Source organism: Hippopotamus amphibius, chromosome X (assembly GCF_030028045.1).
Source record: "Hippopotamus amphibius kiboko isolate mHipAmp2 chromosome X, mHipAmp2.hap2, whole genome shotgun sequence".
In the NCBI taxonomy this organism is placed as follows: Eukaryota; Metazoa; Chordata; class Mammalia; order Artiodactyla; family Hippopotamidae; genus Hippopotamus; species Hippopotamus amphibius.
The window spans coordinates 34,294,555-34,314,062 of record NC_080203.1 but is presented as its reverse complement, the minus strand read 5'-3'; the positions used below and the strand labels follow the sequence as shown (position 1 = coordinate 34,314,062).

The 19,508-nt window shown below is 36.2% G+C and overlaps 1 protein-coding gene across 1 annotated transcript; it reads left to right on the top strand.

Annotated features, from left to right (window-relative positions):
* Positions 1–7,966: 7,966 nt before the first annotated feature.
* On the top strand, positions 7,967–8,777 carry LOC130841964 (ras-related protein Rab-13-like). Its single transcript, XM_057718602.1, has one exon. It carries the CDS (start codon positions 7,994–7,996, stop codon positions 8,603–8,605), a length of 612 nt encoding a protein of 203 aa, XP_057574585.1. The 5' UTR covers positions 7,967–7,993; the 3' UTR covers positions 8,606–8,777.
* Positions 8,778–19,508: the final 10,731 nt, after the last annotated feature.

The window sequence follows — 19,508 nt, the reverse complement described above, 5'->3', positions numbered from 1 at the left end:
TTCAGCAAAGAGGATGCTTTTTTTTTTTAAGAACTTTTATTGAGATACAGTTAACGTACAGTAAACTGCATATATTTAGAGTGTACAATTTGGTATTTTTTTTCTTATTAGTAATATATATATGACAATCCCAATCTCCCAATTCATTCCCCCCCAACCCTCCCTGCTTTCCCCACTTGGTGTCCATATGTTTGTTCTCTACATCTGTGTCTCTGTTTCTGCCTTACAAAAAAGAGGATGCTTTTATAGAAGCAGCATTGCTTGTAGCTGTTCAGAGCCATCAGAACCTTTATCTCTGGTCAGTATATATGCATCTTTTTTTAAAGTCAGCTGACATCCTTATTGCTTTGGGGGGGGTTATATATATATGTAAATGTATAAAAACATAAATTATATATGTTTAATTTATATGCAGAATTGTAGAATTGTAAAGAATGGTGGAAGGGAATTTAAGGACAATATAGTGGATATTTCCAATTTTATAGGTAAGGTATCTGAGGCTCAGAGATATTAAGTGAATTTCTATAAAACCAGTTATTGGCAAGCAGGATTAGTTTGTCTTTTTCGAGACATGAATGTCAGGTCCTCATGGCTTGAATTTGAGTGTATTCTAAGAAATATTTCAAATAGTTTGTTTTACTCACCCTAATTCAGGGGCAACTTATCTACATTGCCAATATCCTTATTTCAAGGTATGTTGACAGTTTACTAACTTTGGTCACTGAATAGTGCTTCAAACTGAGGCAGCAATGATCTACCAAACAATTGTGTACACTGCATATTTTTGCGCCAGATTATAAAATATGTTCTTCATTTATTCTTGTATGCATCAAGTGCACATTTATTTTGAGTGCCTATTTTGTACAATAAAAAGCTACCTACATTTCAGAAGCAAGGAAATTTCCAGCACTGGGCCCCAAATTCTAGAGCTAAACTTTAGAGAAAAAAAAATGCTGTATGTTTCCAATCACATCTATTTTTATGTTATGAACACGCTGCTTCTTTTACTATGTCATTAAGACCTTGTGCCTTATAACTTCAAAAGGAGCTTATTGCAAGCAATATTTTACATCTTTATTTTACATCTCCTCCCAATTCATCTTCCAAAATACATACATATATCATCACTGTTGGGCACCATCCCATGGGATAGAGGACACACAGGTGTAATGCTACTTGCCCAACACCAAAAAAGGATTGCAAAGGAGGTCTTGAGGTCACCTAGAAAATGAAACAAGATGAAACAAAGCTAACTCTTGTTTTCTTTGAAACAAAGCACCCTGGATGTTTTTCTAGCTACAGAAGGAATCCAAAACATTAAATGGTTAAGCACTACATAAAAAATACCTCTTTCAAAATGTCTGTCTCTAGGAGGTGAAAATCTAGTCTGACTCCACATTACCAATGAACTTCAGAAGGCAATTACTCAACTCAATCACAAGGTGTATCCACATTAGAAACTCAAGAATGAGTACAAAAATAATCAAGCCTGAGGCACAGCCTATTTTAATAATAGAGGAGCTGTCATTTGTTGAATGCCTATGATATACCAAGCTTTCTGCTGAGTGATTTCATATATTATCTTCCATCCTTACAACAAAACCACAAGATTGAGATTTTATTTTTATTTTACAATTAAGAAAGCCGAGGCTCAGAAAGGAAAGTGATTTCCTCTAAGCCTCAGCGATATAGCTGAGATTTGAAGCCATGTACATGTCATTCCAAAGTCCATTCTTATTCTACTGGGTAACCTTGTCCTAAGTGAATATAGCTTTGAATATTTTTTCCTTGGTGGGAGGGAATGAGAAAATGTATTTGCCATTTCTCAGTTCTTTAAACTTCTCCATGACCTTAAGCATGTAAACCTGTCTTTCATAGTCCATAAACCATTCTCCCAGGCTGGGAACCAATTTACCTGGGCCTGGAAATTTGAGTTCCCTTCAAGAAGTCAGGTACTGCTTATCCCCTCACTTACCTTGCATTTCAGTTCCTTTATTATTATGTTTGTTCTACTATTTGCAATTTGAATAACCTTGAATGAGGTGACCAAAGCACATTAGGAGGCTGAACGTTTCTGCTTTCTTTCCAATCATGCGGTATTCCCCATCAATGATTTCCTCCCGCCATCATTGGATGTAGTGCTACAAACAGCACTGACTCTTGATCTTAAGCACTGGAACAACTGACAAGCATTCTGATTCATCAACTGTGTTCTTTCCTGGGAAATACATTAAAGATAATCCAGCTCTTTCACGGCATTTGATTTTTTTCAAAACTTTTAACACAGGTGATGATGTTCCTAATACTGGCAGCATCTTATAGGGCATGGATTGCCTAGTCTTACAATAATTCTAATTTATTTTACAAAATTATAGGTACATTGACCTATATGTGATGCATTCTACATGCTTGTATTTTAGGTGTATTTTTATGAGAAGAAAACCTGACATTGATTTTAACCAGCAAGTTCTCTCAGGGTCAATAAGTTCACCTTTCCAGAAATATAAACATAAAATATGTTTAGCACCTGAGAAGTTCAGTTTTCCTTTAGGCTATATTCTAAATAGGTAGTGAGTCTGGCTGTTCTAACTTCTAATTTTTCTCCCATCTATCATTGTGCTGCCCCATGGAGAGTAAACCCCTTCTAATATATCACAGTCTGGATTCTCTCATTACATGAAAAAATGTTCTCTCAAGTGTTATTACACTTGATTTCATTACATAAGCCTTTGAAAATTTTCCTCTGGCCAAATCTTCTCCTTGAGAATGTTAATTTTCTTCCACAGTGTAAATCAGTTTGAGAATCACCATGTGCTTGAATAAAGTAAATAATACAGCAAGCAAAATACCAAAGTTTGCACTTTGGTAGATGAGCAGAAGAAATATTGTCCAGAAATAAAGTAAGAGAGCCATGGTGTGAGGATGTTGGACCTCGGAGATCATGTCTTCTTACAGACAAAGAAGTTAAGGACAAAAAAGATGACATGAGTCACTCAAATCGCAGGGTAAGTTCATTATTGAGCCATGCAGAGAACACATGTCCTGTGAAAACTGTTTATTCTATTATATCACTTATTTTTAACACTCACTGTGCATTTGAATCGCTTGGGGAGCTCTTAAAAATACAGATGTCTGGGCCTCATTCCCAAAGACACTGATTCAAATTGTCTAGAGTGAGAACCAGAAAGCTGTATTTTCTTTATTTTTTTTAAATTGAAGTATAGTTGATTTAAAATGCTGTGTTAATTTCTGCTGTACAGCAAAGTGACTCATATATATATGTGTATATATATATATATATGTGTATATATATATATATATATATGCTGCGTTTGGTCTTTGTTGCTGCACAAGGGCTTTCTCTAGTTGCTGTGAGTGGGGGCTACTCTTCATTGTGGTGTGCAGGATCCTCATTGTGGTAGCTTCTCTTATTTCAGAGCACAGGCTCTAGGCACGTGGGCTTCATTAGTTGCAGCCCATGGGCTCAATAGTTGTGGCTCATGGACTCTAGGGCGCAGGCTCAATAGTTGTGGCACACGGACTTAGTTGCTCTGCGGCATGTGGGATCTCGCTGGGGCAGGAATTGAACCTGTGTCCCCTGCATTGGCAGGCGGATTCTCAACCACTGCACCACCTAGGAAGTCCCTACATATATATATATATGTGTGTGTGTGTGTGTGTGTGTGTGTGCATATATATATATACATTTTTTTAATATTCTTTTCCATTCTGTTTTATCTCAGGATATTGAATATAGTTCCCTGTGCTATACAGTAGGACCTTGTTGTTTATCCATTCTGTATATACCAGTTTGCATCTGCTAACCCCAAACTCCCTGTCCATCCCCTTAGGTACCCCACCTTGTTGGCAACTACAAGTCTGTTCTCTATGTCTGTCAGTCTGTTTCTGTTTTGTAAATAAGTTCATTTGTATCATTTTTTAAATTAGGTTCTACGTATCAGTGATATCATATGGCATTTGTCTTTCTCTTTCTGACTTATTTCAGTTAGTATGATCATCTCTAGTTGCATCTATGTTGCTGCAAATGGCATTATTTCATTCTTTTTTAAATTATTTATTTATTTGGCTGTGTTGGGTCTTAATTGTGGTGCTTGGGATCTTCGTTGCAGCATGCAGGATCTTTCCTTGCAGCACACAGGCTTCTCTCTAGTTGTGGTGCACAGGCTCTAGAGCTCGTGGGCTTAGTTGCTTCGTGGCATGTGGGATCTTAGTTCCCTGACCAGAGATCAAACCCATGTCCCCTTGCAGTGGAAGGCAGATTCTTAACCACTGGACCACCAGGGAAGTCCCTTTTTTTGTTCTTTTTTATGGCTGAGTAGTATCCCGTGGTATATATATTCCACATCTTCTTTATCCATTCTCCTGTTGATGGACATTTAGGTTGTGTCTATGTCTTAGCTATTGTGACCAGTACTGCTTTCATCATTTCTGGATCTATGCTCAGGAGTGGGATTGCTGAGTCGTATGGTAGTTCTATTTCTAGTTTTCTGAGGAGCCTCCATACTGTTTTCCATAGTGGCTGAACCAACTTACATTCCCACCAACAGTGCAGGAGAGTTCCCTTTTCTCTACACCCTCTCCAGCATTTGTTATCTGTAGACTTTTTAATTATGGCCATTCTGACTGGTGGGAGGTGGTCCCTCACTGTAGTTTTAAGAAATCTGTAATTTTAAGTGTACCCCACTAGGTTATTCTACCATGCAGTGAAGAATAAGAACTACCAAACTATACCATGGTGCCTCTTTAAAATTATAAACATAAATCACTGTCTTGAGGCTATGATGGAGATGCCTGTTCTCCATAACGAGTCTAATGAGACCTTGCCTTGATTAAGTATGTTGGAGGAGTTACTACATAAGTGGCATAATTATAAAAGAATGCTGGGTTGATGTCCCAGACATTTAAGTGACCAGTCTTTTGTTTAAGATGAAAGGCATTCTGGCTTCATGAATCTCCATATTTTGTAGAAAATTCTTGGTTATTCTTTGTATCATCTGCTTCAGGAAGCCATCACTGAACCTCATTTTCTCCAGTCTTGCTTAGATGCCCCTCCTGTGTCCTATTAGAGCAACCTGTGCTTATATGTCTCATGGCAGTTATTGTATTACATGGAATTGAGTTTTTTGCCTGTTTCTCCCACTAGACTGTGAGAAACCTGAGGGAAGAAATTGGTTATTCATGTTTGTATTTCCGGAATTTAGCATATTTTCTGAGAGACAGTATATGATCAATAAATACCTCTTGAACTGAACTGAATTTAGAGTCCTAAAAACACTGTTACAATGAGTTTAACAAAATAAGAGATGTTGCCAATTCAGAATAGTTAAAGATGATAGGAAAGCATGCCTGGTGCCAAAAGGACAAAAGGTGGATGCCTCTTCTATCCTCATAAGGAAAGGATAAGATAGATGCATATCATGTCCTTGTACTAATAAGTTTACATATGTTGTCTCATTACATGCTCACAGTAACCTTCCAAAGTAGTTTATTATCACTTCTAACTGAAACATAAGGAAATTGATGCTTAGAAAAAGCACCTAACTTAGATGGGTTAACTAACTTGCCCAAAATCGCCCAGGTAGTGAATGGAGGCAGATTTCAAACTCAGGTTTTTCTGGTTCTGCAACCCTTGCTTTTCTTATCATTCTTAAAACTTCACCTTTTATAAGGTTCATTTATCATTCACACTTCCCAGCATAAAATTCCAAGGAAAAAGGAATTCATTTAAAATCCCCATTGTCGACCAAATTTTTAGCCTGTTTCTTACAATGTTTAAACCAGTTGGCATATAGTAAGTGCTGAATAAACATTGGTTGAAACAGTAACGATGAGTAACTAATACTCTTAACCAATAGGTACATTTACTCTTACTAATGCTTATTCCTGTCTATCATATCCCTAAATATGTACAAATTTCTTGCACATAGATTCTCACCAATGAGAGTTAGATATTCAAGTAGTTGAAAATCACACCCTATAAATTATATCTTTGCTCTTCAGATATTTTTAGTCTTAGACTCTGTTAAGAAACAGAGAGGAGTTACTGAACTCTCAAACAATGCTTCTTTGAAAATAGAATTCTGGTGCCTTACTGTAAAGAACACCAAGGAGATCTTGTCTCCCAAGTGTGAACCATCCTATCTGGAGTCTACATTGTTCTGGTTCACCAATATATTTAGACCTTCCTCTACAGACAGACTAAAAAGTCAGGACTGTATCAGAACCACCTGGCTGACCTCTCCAGGGCCAACTTCAGCACCTGGGTTAACTCCCATCTACCTCTGCCACCAGGCTTTCGTCCTGAATTAGTAGTTGGTCTCTGCTCTACCAAAACTTTGTGACTCCCTTCTTGACTGGACTGGCCACGTGTTACGAAGGACCAAGAACACTTTTTACCCCAAAGAAGTGGCCCACCAAGAGCCAGTTGAGATATCAGGCATTGGTCAAGTGGACTGGAATTCAGGGTTATTACTTTTCTTTGAAAAGAACTGAATTATGAGCTCTGTGGGAGAAGAGTCATTGTCTTAATCATTCTAAGCAAACTTCTGTAACCCAGGGGCTACATAGAAGCCAGGGATCATCCTCACATATCAGTTTCTGAATTTGGGTAGCAGCAGAGAGTTGAGGGTCAGTGCAAGAGGCAAGATGTGACCTTAACACTTGTGGCAGGACCATGAGAAAACAATTTAAAATTCTGACCACATTCTGAACTCCACAAAATGCAGATGGAGAAGTGAGGGACAAACTGGGATATGGAGCACTATTGGTACATGACCTGTCTCTGTTAATACTGGCTTAGAAACTAACGTGGTAGTGTGTATAGGTATAACTGATTCACTTTGCTGTGTATTTGAAACTAAGACAACATCATAAATCAACCATACTCCAATAAAAATTATTAAAAAAAAAAACTAAGATGGGATGACCCTGCAGTTATGGTCAATGAATAGGCAGAACTGTGGGGAGGTGTAGAGCTTAGAATCAAAAGAAATGAAGACAGGCACTGACTAAAGGCTCTATCTAATGTAAACCTGAGAAAGCTCGCAGGTATAAGGGCTTTACTCCTTGCCTATTGACTCTTTGGGAAGCTAAGTCAAAAACATATTCTTGTGTTCATGATAAGGGGGTGGATGAGGAAGGGCAAGATAACAGTTAGGTTTGGTATTTAAATGAAAAATTCCAGATCTTGTATTCCTTCCAAAATAGGAAAATAAACAAATATGTGTGGCTTAGGAATTAGAACTTATCTAGGTTGCCTTAAATCTTTTCTGGAATGAGACAGAGAATAATAAACAAAAATATAATTGATCATAATCAAAATCTCTCGTAGGGAAGAAAAGATTGAGGAGAAATTTTAAATATTCAACTGTCATATAGTAGGTATTCTAAAGAAGACATAAAATTATTTTACATCTGAATATAGAAACAAATTTTTGGCAAATAAAGTTCTTTTAATTTTAAAAATAAACCACAAATTTGATGAGTTTTTTTTTTTTACTACAAAACTATATTAATAAAAAGAGTACAGCACTAGCATAAAGATAGGTATATAGATTAATGGAACAAAACTGAAAGTCCAGAAATAAACCCATAGATTTATGGCTATTTGAATTTTGACAAGGGTACCAAAACATTTCAATGCGGAAAGAAAATTCTGAGTGCTGAGACAACTGGATATCCACAAACAAAAGAATGAAGTTAGACCCTTACCACACCATACACAAAAATTAGGTTAAAATGGATTGAAGACCTTAATATAAAGACTAAAACTATAAAACTCTTAGAAGAAAACATAGGTGTAAATCTTCATGAATGTGCATTAAGCAATGGTTTCCTACATATGTCACCAAAATCAAAATCAACCAAAGGAAAAAATAGAAAATAAATGGAACCTTATAAAAATTTTAAACACTTGTATTTCAAAGAACGCTCAATAGTCCCCACCCCTCTCCCGGCATCCCCAGTGTCCGCCATGGCCAAAGCCTACGACCACCTCTTCAAGTTGCTGCTGATCGGGGACTCGGGGGTGGGCAAGACTTGTCTGACCATTCGCTTTGCAGAGGACAACTTCAACAACACTTACATCTCCACCATTGGAAGTGATTTCAAGATCCACACTGTGGATATAGAGGGCAAAAAGATCAAACTGCAAGTCTGGGACACAGCTGGCCAAGAGCGATTCAAGACGATAACTACTGCCTATTACCGTGGAGCCATGGGGATTATCATAGTATATGACATCACAGATGAGAAATCCTTCGAGAATATTCAGAACTGGATGAAGACAATCAAAGAGAATGCCTCGGCTGGTGTAGAGCGCCTCTTACTGGGGAACAAGTGTGACATGGAGGCCAAGAGGAAGGTGCAGAAGGAGCAGGCTGATAAGTCGGCTCGGGAGCATGGAATCCGATTTTTCGAGGCAAGTGCCAAATCCAGTGTGAATGTAGATGAGGCTTTCAGTTCCCTGGCCCGGGACATCTTGCTCAAGTCAGGAGGCCGGAGATCGGGAAACAACAAGAAGACCCCCAGCACTGACCTGAAAACTTGTGAAAAGAAGAACACCAGCAAGTGCTCCCTGGTCTGAGGACTCCTTTCTGCCCCCGCACCCTGAGCCTGAAGGCTGAACCTGAGGGAGGCAGGGCTGAGCGGCTGGGCAGGCGAGAAGAAGTGGGGCTTGGAGGGATAAAGATGGGTAGATGGTGGAAGAGTAAGGAGAATATGGAGAAGAAAAAAAAGGAAGGAGAGAGTGGGGAAGTGGAAAAGAAAGGTAGAATAGAGAGGGAAGGAGAGGCAAAGAAGAAGGATAAAAATTAAGAAAGTGAAAGAAGGTGAGAAGGAGGTAGGAAGAGAAGGAGAAGGAAAGGAAGGATAGATGGCCTTAGGCCTCAGACCTTCTCTGGGTTTCCAGGGCAAATATAAATGTAAATAAATGATTTATTCTGTTACTGGATCAGGCTTTAGGGTCCTGTGAGAGGCTGGCTTAGCACCACCCTCTGAAGGTTTGGTCCTGTCCTGTCACTCTGCATGGTTTTTCTCAGTATTAAAGGCCAATATTTGCACACACACACACACAAAAACACTCAATAAAGTGAAAGTACAACTCACAGAACAGGAGAAAACATTTGCAAAACATATATCTGATAAACGTTTAGGATTCAGAATATGTAAAGGTATCTTACAGCTCAATAATAACACAAAATATCTGATTAAAACATAAGCAAAAGACCTAAATAGATACTTCTCCAAAGAGAATTTTTAAATGGCTGATAAACCCATGAATGATGCTAAACATCATTAGTAATTAGGTAAATTCAAATCAAAAGTAAACTGAAATACCACTTTACACCCACCCGCTAGGATGGCTAGAATCAAAAATAGGCACAGCCACATGCATTCGCCAGGATGTGGAGAAATTGAAATCCTCATTTTACTGAAGGGAATGTAAAACGTGCAGTTGCTTTAGAAAACAGTTTAGCAATTGCTGAAAAAGTTGAAGAGTTACCAGATGACCCAACAATTCCATTCTCAAGAGAACTGAAAGCCTATATTCATACAAAGATTTTTACACAAATGTTCATAACAGCATTATTCTAAATAATCATTAAAAATGGAAATGACTCAAATATCCATTAACTGATGGACAAACAAAATGTGGTATATCCTTTCAATAGATTATTATTCAGCAGTGTCCATTAATTGAAGGAAAATGTGATCTATTATTCAGTAATGAAACGAAAGTACTGATACATACACTGAAAATGAAACGAATTAAATACTGATATATGATCCCAGATGGAAGCACGTGGCAAGCATTAGAAGTGAAAACTAAGTGAAAGAAGACCATTTATTGTATAACTGGTCACAAAAGACCATTTATTGTATAACTCCATTTATGTGAAATGTCAGAATAGGCAAATGCATAGAAACAGAAAGTAGATTAGTGATTGACAGGACCTGGAGGGAAGAGAGGAATGAAGAGTGACTGCTTATGAGTAAAGAGTTGCTTTTGGGGGCCTTTAAAATATTCTGGAATTAGATAGTGGTGATTTTGCACGCTTTGCAAATATACTAAAAAATACTGAATCATACACATTAAAAGGCTAAATTTTATGCAATGTGAATTGTATCTCAATAAAGATGTTATTTAAAATATTGATGGCTCTCTGTAAGCCTTGCCAGGAAATATAATGCATTCAGAATGGATCCTGGAATTTTTCATAAATATTTCTTCATCCAAAACATTTGCAAGGTTTTCTTTTCACTTATCTGGTCCAAAGGAATATATGTATATATAAAACCAAGTGGAAAATACCCAGCACTTATAGAAACAAATGAAAATGAAAGACTTTGTGCAAAAACTGGGAATGTTTTGTTATGAACAAAGGAAAAACCAAACTTGTTCATTTAACTTTTGGGGTTCCAAGGTCCCATTTGTGTTGAAGTGGTTGAGTCTGGGAACATAACTTGCAGTAACAATCACTGGCTACTTCAGCGTCCATTTGAGGAAAACTTTTTGTATTTTTAGCCTTTTATCTCAAAGTGGAAATTTCAATGCTACCTCAATCAGCTGGCTTTGTGAAGTTTCAGGGATGAAAGCGGAACATGAGAAAGAGAAAGAAAAAAATAATTCTTAGAAATGCAAGGGTCTTCCAGTGCTCTGAAGGCTGAATGGGTGTGTGTGTGTGTGTGTATGTGTGTGCGTGCGCGTGCATGGGCACGCACACACATACAAAAGCAAAGGAGTGAATGCTGAAGACACAAGTCTCAGCAAATGGTGATTTAAAAAGATAACTTGGCAGAGTGGCATATAAACAATGTCAGAGGATCTGAAATATTCATTTCTACCTTTCTGGAGGAAGCTGTAATTTTCCCAAAGAGGTTGATTGTTGAGCATCACAGAATAAAGTCACAAACCATCAGGAAGTTTCATAAATAACAAGGGCCTTTTCGTTCTCACTTTTAAAAACAAAGATGAACAGGATATAGGACATGTTCTTATCTTAACAGCTTAATTGAAGTATAATCAATATGTAATAAGCTGCAATATTTGTATTCAAAGTGTTCAAATTGGTAAGTTTTGCCATATGTTCACACCTGTAATACCATTACCATAATCAATACAGTAACAAATCAACAAATCCAACAACCCTGAAAATTTCCTAGTGCCCCTTTGCAGTCCCTCCTTCTCATTCCTTCCTAACCACACCATCCTACCTCCAAAACTCCCCTTCCTTCCCGGAGCAGCAACTGCTCATTTGCATTTTGTCGCCATAAGTTACTTTGAATTTTCTGGAGTTTTTCATTAATGGAATTTTACAGTGTCTACTCTTTCTTTTCTGGCTTATTTTACTTCCATTATTTTGAAATTCATATGCATTGTTGTATGTTTCAATAATTCATTCTTTTTATTGCCTATACCACAATTTTTTATTATTTCAGCTGTTGATTGACATTTGAGTTGTTTTCAGTCTTGAGCTATTGCAAATAAAGCTGCTATAAACACTTGTGTATAAGCCCTTGTGCAGACATGTGCTTTCATTTGTTGATTAATTTTTGAAAACATATAAACTATTAATATGGCAATTGGGATTTGTTTTGACTCAGAAATACTATATTACCTTTTTTTTTCTATTTCAAGATGAATTTCTTTCCCTTGAGGTCTTAAGTTATATAAAATCCTTGTCATGAAATGACAAAATCACTGCTACTTGAATCAGTTCTGTGTAATAATCTCTCAAATCATCAGTAGTAGGATTATATAGTTGCCTTGTCAACAATTGTAAATTAATGGTAGGTATCACTAAATTGTCAGTGACCTTTTCCCTTTATAATCTTCATTTCTTTTTTTTTACCCTGAGATGTATAAATTGTAAAATAAGGCAAAATTATTTGAAATTATTTAATTTTTTTTTTGGTATGGAATCACAAATGACCCCAAATAGACAAAGCAATCTTGAGAAAGAAGAACAAAGCTGGAGGCATTACACTTCCTGATTTCAAATTATACTACAAAGCTACAGTTATCAAAACATTAGAGTACTGGCATAAAAACAGTCGTATAGACCAGTGGAACAGATTAGAGAGCCCAGAAATAAACCCATGCATATAAAGTCAACTAATCTATGATAAGGGCAGCAAAAATATACAATGAGGAAAGGGAGGATAGTCTCTTCACTAATGGTGCTGGGAAAACTGGATATCCACATGCAGAAGAATGAAATTGGACCCTTAGGGAAAGGATTTTGGAGAACATTTACTAATATTTCTGTCACAAACCTGTTGAGGTTCATTACTCATATCTTTCCTTCTTTTTACCATGACAGTACTTTGTAAGCTATTGTTCCAATCCAGCCCAAATTAATATACTGTGAGAGCTCCTTTATGCCTTTTCATGAGGGTTTGGGTTACCTGAGACCAAAGATATCTTCACAATGTTTGCTGAGTAAAGGAAGGGCGGGAGGAACAGATAGTAAGAACTGTGTTGCTTGCATCCTGCATATATTAGTGTTGGTACATCTTTCAAGGAAGCTCTAGATAGACCCTTAATAATATTTTATACTTACTGTCTTATGGGAAACTTCATATATGTAATGCCATACTATGCTACAATCCTCATGAAAATCTCACAGATAAGTAATAGTATTATCATCTTTTATACAGAATTCTTGAAGCTAGAGAAGTTAAATAGCTTGCTCTTAATCACATGACTAAGAAAATGTGGAAGAACTTCCCTGGTGTTCCAGTGGTTGACTCTGCACTTCCACTGAAGAAGGCTCAGTTTCAATCCCTGGTTGGGGAACTAAGATCCCATAAACTGAGTGGCACGACCAGAAAAACAAAAAACAAAAACTGGGAAAGGCAGAGTAGGAGTGGAATCTGGATTTGATGAACCCCATTGGTCATTGATTTATTTTAGGCAAGAAGCTCTGTCAGGTGCATTATAAAATTTTCTCAAAATTTAATCATCACCATGAAATAAGAACAATTATGACCTCCATTTTATAGTTCTATATATTTCCATAAGGAAACTAAAGTGCAGAGAGGTTTAACAATATACCCAGTGTTACTTACACTGGAAGTGAGCAGAAACTAGGAAGATAATCTGGGTTTTCTTACCCATAGTTGAATGTTCTTTTTTTTTTTTTGTCACATCTTTCTGTTAGGAGAGTTATCTTGAGAAGACGTGGAGAGCAATCCTGTTTCTTGTGCATTTGGGGATCAAGCTGGTCCTTTGTTCTATGGTTTCTGCCAGAGTAGTGAGAATTCTGGAGTTTAATTTTGGAGAATGAGAGATAAAGTTAACTTATATTTTTGATGCTACACAAAGCACATTGAAGTGGTCTAAAATTTTCCTTTGTTGGACTCAAATTAACCCATTCTCTCATTTCTGCTTAAAATTATTATAAGCAGAGAATAAATTCAATGGCTTTGTGACCAAAATCATCTTAAATATTCAGAAACCAAACACATTCTTCCTTCTGCCCACAATCTCAGAACAAACTCATGTGGCAGATTAGTAAAATGACCACAAAATTAATCAAATCAAAGTTTTCTTGTCATATAATAGATAATAAAACAATATTACACTTCATACAAAGATATACCAGTGATTAGGGAAATGGAGATAAATATGAAGCTGAAAAAATCTAGTAGGAAAGATAAGAGTTTAATCAACAATGATGTTTGTGCATAGAATACCAATGTTATGATATTTAGACATTTTTGGTATCTGGTGATAGTTACTAATCAGCTGCAGTCTTGTTCAAAGACATCTTCCATAATTTATGATAATATTAATCTTATTCAATACTTAAGACTGTTAAGGAATTCTCCAAAATTGAAAGTTTTAATTATATTTAAATATGACATGGGGTCAGTCCCTAAACCATTATATTTGTAAAAAGTAAAAGTTAGATCTAGAGTAAAAATTGTTGAAGAAACTGTGCAATTTAATTATACTGAGTCTGTCCATTGCAGCATTATTTACAATAGCCAGGACATGGAAGCAACCTAAATGTCCATCAACAGAGGAATGAATAAAGCAGATGTGGTACATATATACAATGGAATATTACTCAGCCATAAAAAGAATGAAATAATGCCATTTGCAGCAACATGGATGGACCTAGAGATTGTCATACTGAGTGAAGTAAATCAGACAGGGAAAGACAGATATCATAAGATATCGCTTATATGTGGAATCTTAAAAAGAGGTACAAATGAACTTATTTACAAAATGGAAATAGAGTCACAGATGTAGAAAACAAACTTATGGTTACCAGGGGGTTAGTGGGGGGAGGGATAAATTGGGAGATTGGGATTGACACATACACACTACTGTGTATAAAATAGATGACTGGGACTTTTGTAGTGGCACAGTGTTTAAGAATCCACCTGTCAATGCAGGGGACACAAGTTCCATCCCTGGGCCGGGAAGATCCCACATGCCTCAGAGCAACTAAGCCTGTGTGCCACAACTACCGAGCCTGTGCCCTAGAGCCTGCAAGCCACAACTACTGAGTCCACTCACCCCAATACTGAAGCCTGGGCGCCTAGAGCTGGTGCTGCACAACAAGAGAAGCCTCTGCACTGGGAAGCCCATGCACCACAAGGAAGAGTAGCCCTTGCTCGCCACAACTAGAGGAAGCCCACGGGCAGCAATGAAGATGCCAATGCAACGAAGAAGAAGAAGGAGAAAGAGGAGAAGGAGAAGGAGAAGAAGCAGCAGCAGCAGCTATTTAAAAAAAGATAGGTGACTAATAAGGACCTACTGTGTAGCACAGGGAACTCTACTCAATAGTCTGTAATGACCTGTATGGGAAAAGAGTCTAAAAGAGTGGATATTTGTATATGTATAACTGATTCGCTTTGTTGTACACCTGAAGCTAACACAAAATTGTAAATCAACCATAGTGCAATAAAAATTTTTAAAAAAGAAAAGAAAAAAAAATAAAATGAGTCTATATACTAAAATGCCCATTAACAGCCTTTTAACTTCAGAAAGATTTATATTATGTTCAGTGAATGATTTTATGCCAAGTCAAAGATCTTATCATTTCTTTTAATTTATTAAATTCTAGTTCTATTTTCTAAATGTGTAAAGTATTGGCCTAATATATTTAATATCATTGAGATAATCATATTCATATAACTCAATTTCATCAAACATAAAATAATTATTTCAAATAATTCAATGTCTCTGACTTGCATTTAAAATACTACTTATTTAATTTTTAGAATTATACATGGAATATATAACTATTGTACAAATTTAGAAAATATAAAAATTATGTGAAGAAGAATATAAAATCAAGCATATCCCACTACTCAGAGATAACTCGTTTTTATTTTAGTTTCTCTTTTTCTTTTTTTTTTTTATACATTTATTTATTTATTTGTTGGCTTTGTTGGGTCTTCGTTGCTGCATGCAGGCTTTCTTTAGTTGCAGCGAGCGGGGGCTACTCTTCATTGTGGTGCGCAGGCTCCTCATTGCCGTGGCTTCTCTTGTTGTGGAGCATGGGTTCTAGTCACGTGGGCTTCAGTGGTTGCAGCACACGGGCTCAATAGTTGTGGCTCATGGGCTCTAAAGCACAGGCTCAGTAGTTGTGGCATGCGGGCTTAGTTGCTCCGCAGCATGTGGAATCTTCCTGGAGCAGGGATCAAACCCGTGTCCCCTGCATTGGCAGGAGGATTCTTAACCACTGTGCCACCAGGGAAGCCCTATTTCAGTTTTTCTATGCTTCTTATATACTATTTTAAAATAGAAATCTTTGTCCACACATAATTTTGCATCTTTTTTTTCTTAATATGATATTATTAAATTTGCTTCTTCTCTCTTATTCACCTTCAACCCACTCTCATTCAGCTTTCCAACATTTCAATGAAACTGATGTACCAAATGGACACATTTCTGTCTTCATCTTTCCCACTAACTCAAATGGCACTGTCCAATATGGCAGCCACTAGCCACATTTGGCTATTAAAATTAAATTAAAAGAAATTCAGTTCCTTAGTCATGGTAGCCTCCTTTCAAGTGCTCAATAGCCACTTGTGGCTAGTGGCGACTGTGTCCTACAGCACAGATCTAGAATATTCTCATTACTATAGAAACTTCATTTGGATACTGCTATCTCAGCAGCTTTTGAGAAAGTTGTCCAGTCCTTCCTTCTCTAGAAAGTACCAACCCCAATGGCTTCTGTGAAAACACACTCTCCTGGTTTTCCTCTTACTTTACTGCTGCCTGTTCTTAGTTCCCTTTGCTGGATCCTCTTATTTTCATTATAGAAATGTTAACATGTCCTAGAGCTTAATTCATAGACCTCTATTCCCTTCATTCTGCACCCTTACTTGATCATATCAAGTGCCATGGATTTAAATAAGATTTCTAAGCTGGCTACTCCTAAAATTATATCTCCAGCCCTAATCTCTAACTTCAAACTCCAGACTTATATATCCAATTGTCTACTCAACATTTTTCATCTTCAACTTAATATATCAAAAATTGTCTTATTTCCATTCCTCCAAAACATATTCTTCCCTAAGTGTCCCCTAGCTCAGTAAATGGTATCACAATCTATTCAGTTAGTCTAAAAATCAAGTCTTTTTTAAATTGTCTTTGCCTCTACTGACACAAAGAATCCATCTCCTTATCTTTATTTAATAAATCAGAAATTCTTAAAGCATGATGAGACAAAAAGTATAAAAATAAAGGAATGAGAAAAGTACAAAGTGATAATACAACAAAAGCAGGTGTTATAATGTTAATCCTAAAAAAAGTGAAATTGTAAACTGTACCGAAAGCAGTGTTTCAAGTTCACAAAACATACAATCTAGATAGAAAATATGCTTCAGGTTACATAAAGGAAACACAGGTGAATGTGCAAGGAGAAACAGCAGACAAATCAACCATCAGGGGATGGATTTTTTCTCAGAATTTAACAGATAAAGGTAAATAAAAATGCATAACAGTTTTGTGAATTTGGATAATTCATTTAACTATCTTGTTCTAAACTATACAAAATTGTACTGGAAAGTACATATTCTGTTTAAATATTTAATATCAACAGAAAATGAAATATTATATTTAGAAAATTTTGTGCTAACAGCAAAAAAATTATAAAATATCTCAGAATAACATTGGAAAATGTGTAAGATCTCTATAAACTACAAAACTTTATTTTGGCAAATATAAGACAAAATCTTTAACAAATAAAAAGATGTGCCACAGTATTTGATAGGAAGAGAATTGGACAAATAGGTTATAAATATCATCTCTAACTGCTAATTTAGTGGTATAGCTAAGATGATTTTGAAAATAAAAATGAAGGGAATTTGCACTACCAGATTGAAAATATTTATGTATTGTAAAGCTAAAACAAATCAATGTGCAACTGACACAAGAATAAACAAAAACTGTTTGTCTACATGGTCTACATCTTTATCTATGTGTAAGAACTCTATAGATCATAAAGGTGGCATTTCAAATTAGAAAATACTGATGGGGCAATTGGTTGCCAAGTCATTCCTAATTATGGAGGTAAGTGTTTAAAAACCCTTATAGGATAAGACTAAAAGAATTGACTACAATTAGAAACATTTTTCTATACGTAAAAAATCCCATGAATATTTACAATCAGAACTCAAAGGCTAGTGAAACCTATATAATATTTGCAACATATGACAGAGTAAGGGTAGAAACCCTTACTAGGTAGAGTTATAACAAATAAATGAGACAATTGCAAATATCCCAGTAGAAAAAAATGTTTGAAGGACAAGAACATGAAATTCACAAAAGAAGGAATACAAAAGCTAAACCTATGAAAATAAATTCGATATTATTAGTGATCAAATAGATTTAAACTAAAAAAACTATGATAATATTGCTTCTGAGAATATTGCTTCTGCATCAGCCAGTAATAGAAATGCTTACTTAGAGAGGATGGCAGTGTTCCCACCATTATTTTTCCAAGTGACTTGCTAGTATTTTCTCTGTTCTCCATTCTATGCAATATGAAATTTTTCTCATTAATCAAATTAATTGTATATGCCTTCCCTAGAAACCTCACTGCTGATTACTGGTCTCAAATAAGAAATTTGAAATAGAATTATTTTGATGGTAAATATTAAGGGAGGTGGAGGGAAGTATTTGAAATCACTTTCTGAATTCTTCCTCTCATATTATGTGTTTAGTGAACAGAGAGTAGAAAATTCAGTGTTTCATTATTCAAACTTGTGTGGGTGTGGGTGTAACTGTCTATGCTCTTCTCAATTTGCATTAAGTGTAGAGCACATGCACAAACACTTATTAACTGGGAGATTAATCTTTCCTTAGTAATAAAAAAGTTTTAATCACAGCCTAGAGGATGGGGAATCTAGGATCACAAAAATTATTTAAAAGAAAAACTTAATTCATATAGAAGTTTGCTGCAGATAGAAACTTCCCCTAGTGTGCTATTATTCGAAGCCATCCTTCCTGTTCTGTACAATTACCTGAAGGTGGCACCCTTTCCCCAAACTAATTTCTTGAGACTCTGAAAGGTAGGCACTCCATCTTGCCAACAGTACTGAAAAGGTCAAACCACCACAGAAAACCACCTTATAGAACAGAAATATATTAAGCAAGAAAATTCAGATACTTTATGCTCATCTCAAAGATGACAACGAAAAGAGACAATGAGAGGAAAAAGTCTCATCACACAGCTGCATAATCAAACCTTTAACAAGAATCAGAAGAACAGATAAACAAATAGGATTATATCTTAAAGACTAACTTTCCTGCTTTATCAAAAAATAAACAAAAATGCTTCAAAACTTCTGCATGCTAATACGACCCATGAACCGAAAGTAACTGCCAGGGCACAAAGCATGCTGTTTCAAAAGAACAGCATCTAAGAGGGAGTTTTCAAGAAGAAATTATCCTATAATTACCCTTGCAGTCCCCTGCTTAAAATGACCCTTTTCAGGGGTTCTACATCTCCCGAAAGAGTTCTGGGCAAATAATAACTTTTAGCGTTTCTTTAGAAATATCTCTGAAATGCCAAGTAGCTCAATTTGTTCCTGGCTTTGCTCAAATTATGTATTTTAAAATCAGTGAAAAAATAAAAGCCATTCCAAACCTTATCTACTCTTGGAACTAACCCTAGATATAACATGTGTTTTGTCTACTGGCCCACACAGGAATGAAACATCAGAGGCCAGTTTTTAGGATGGAGAATAGACGTTATGTTGTGCTGCACAGAAGCAAACTTGAAAAGCCACCAGAATTATGACTCAGAATGTCAAATGTTTGAGACCACTTTGCTTAGTAATAACAACACAAAAGGGAATAAGAATCTTCTGTGAAAAACTTCATATACCTTAGTAATGAATAACTCCCTAATTCCTGTAAGAGTGTGCAGTTTTATATCTACCACAACGGTACAGAACTCCAAACTCTGAAGGAAATGAATTCTGACTCCATGGGCCCCTTCTGGTTTTGAAATGAAGAA

What these genes read in the sequence shown, in the direction of transcription:
- LOC130841964 (XM_057718602.1), top strand. Translation starts at nt 7,994, where the DNA reads ATGGCCAAAGCCTACGACCACCTCTTCAAGTTGCTGCTGATCGGGGAC.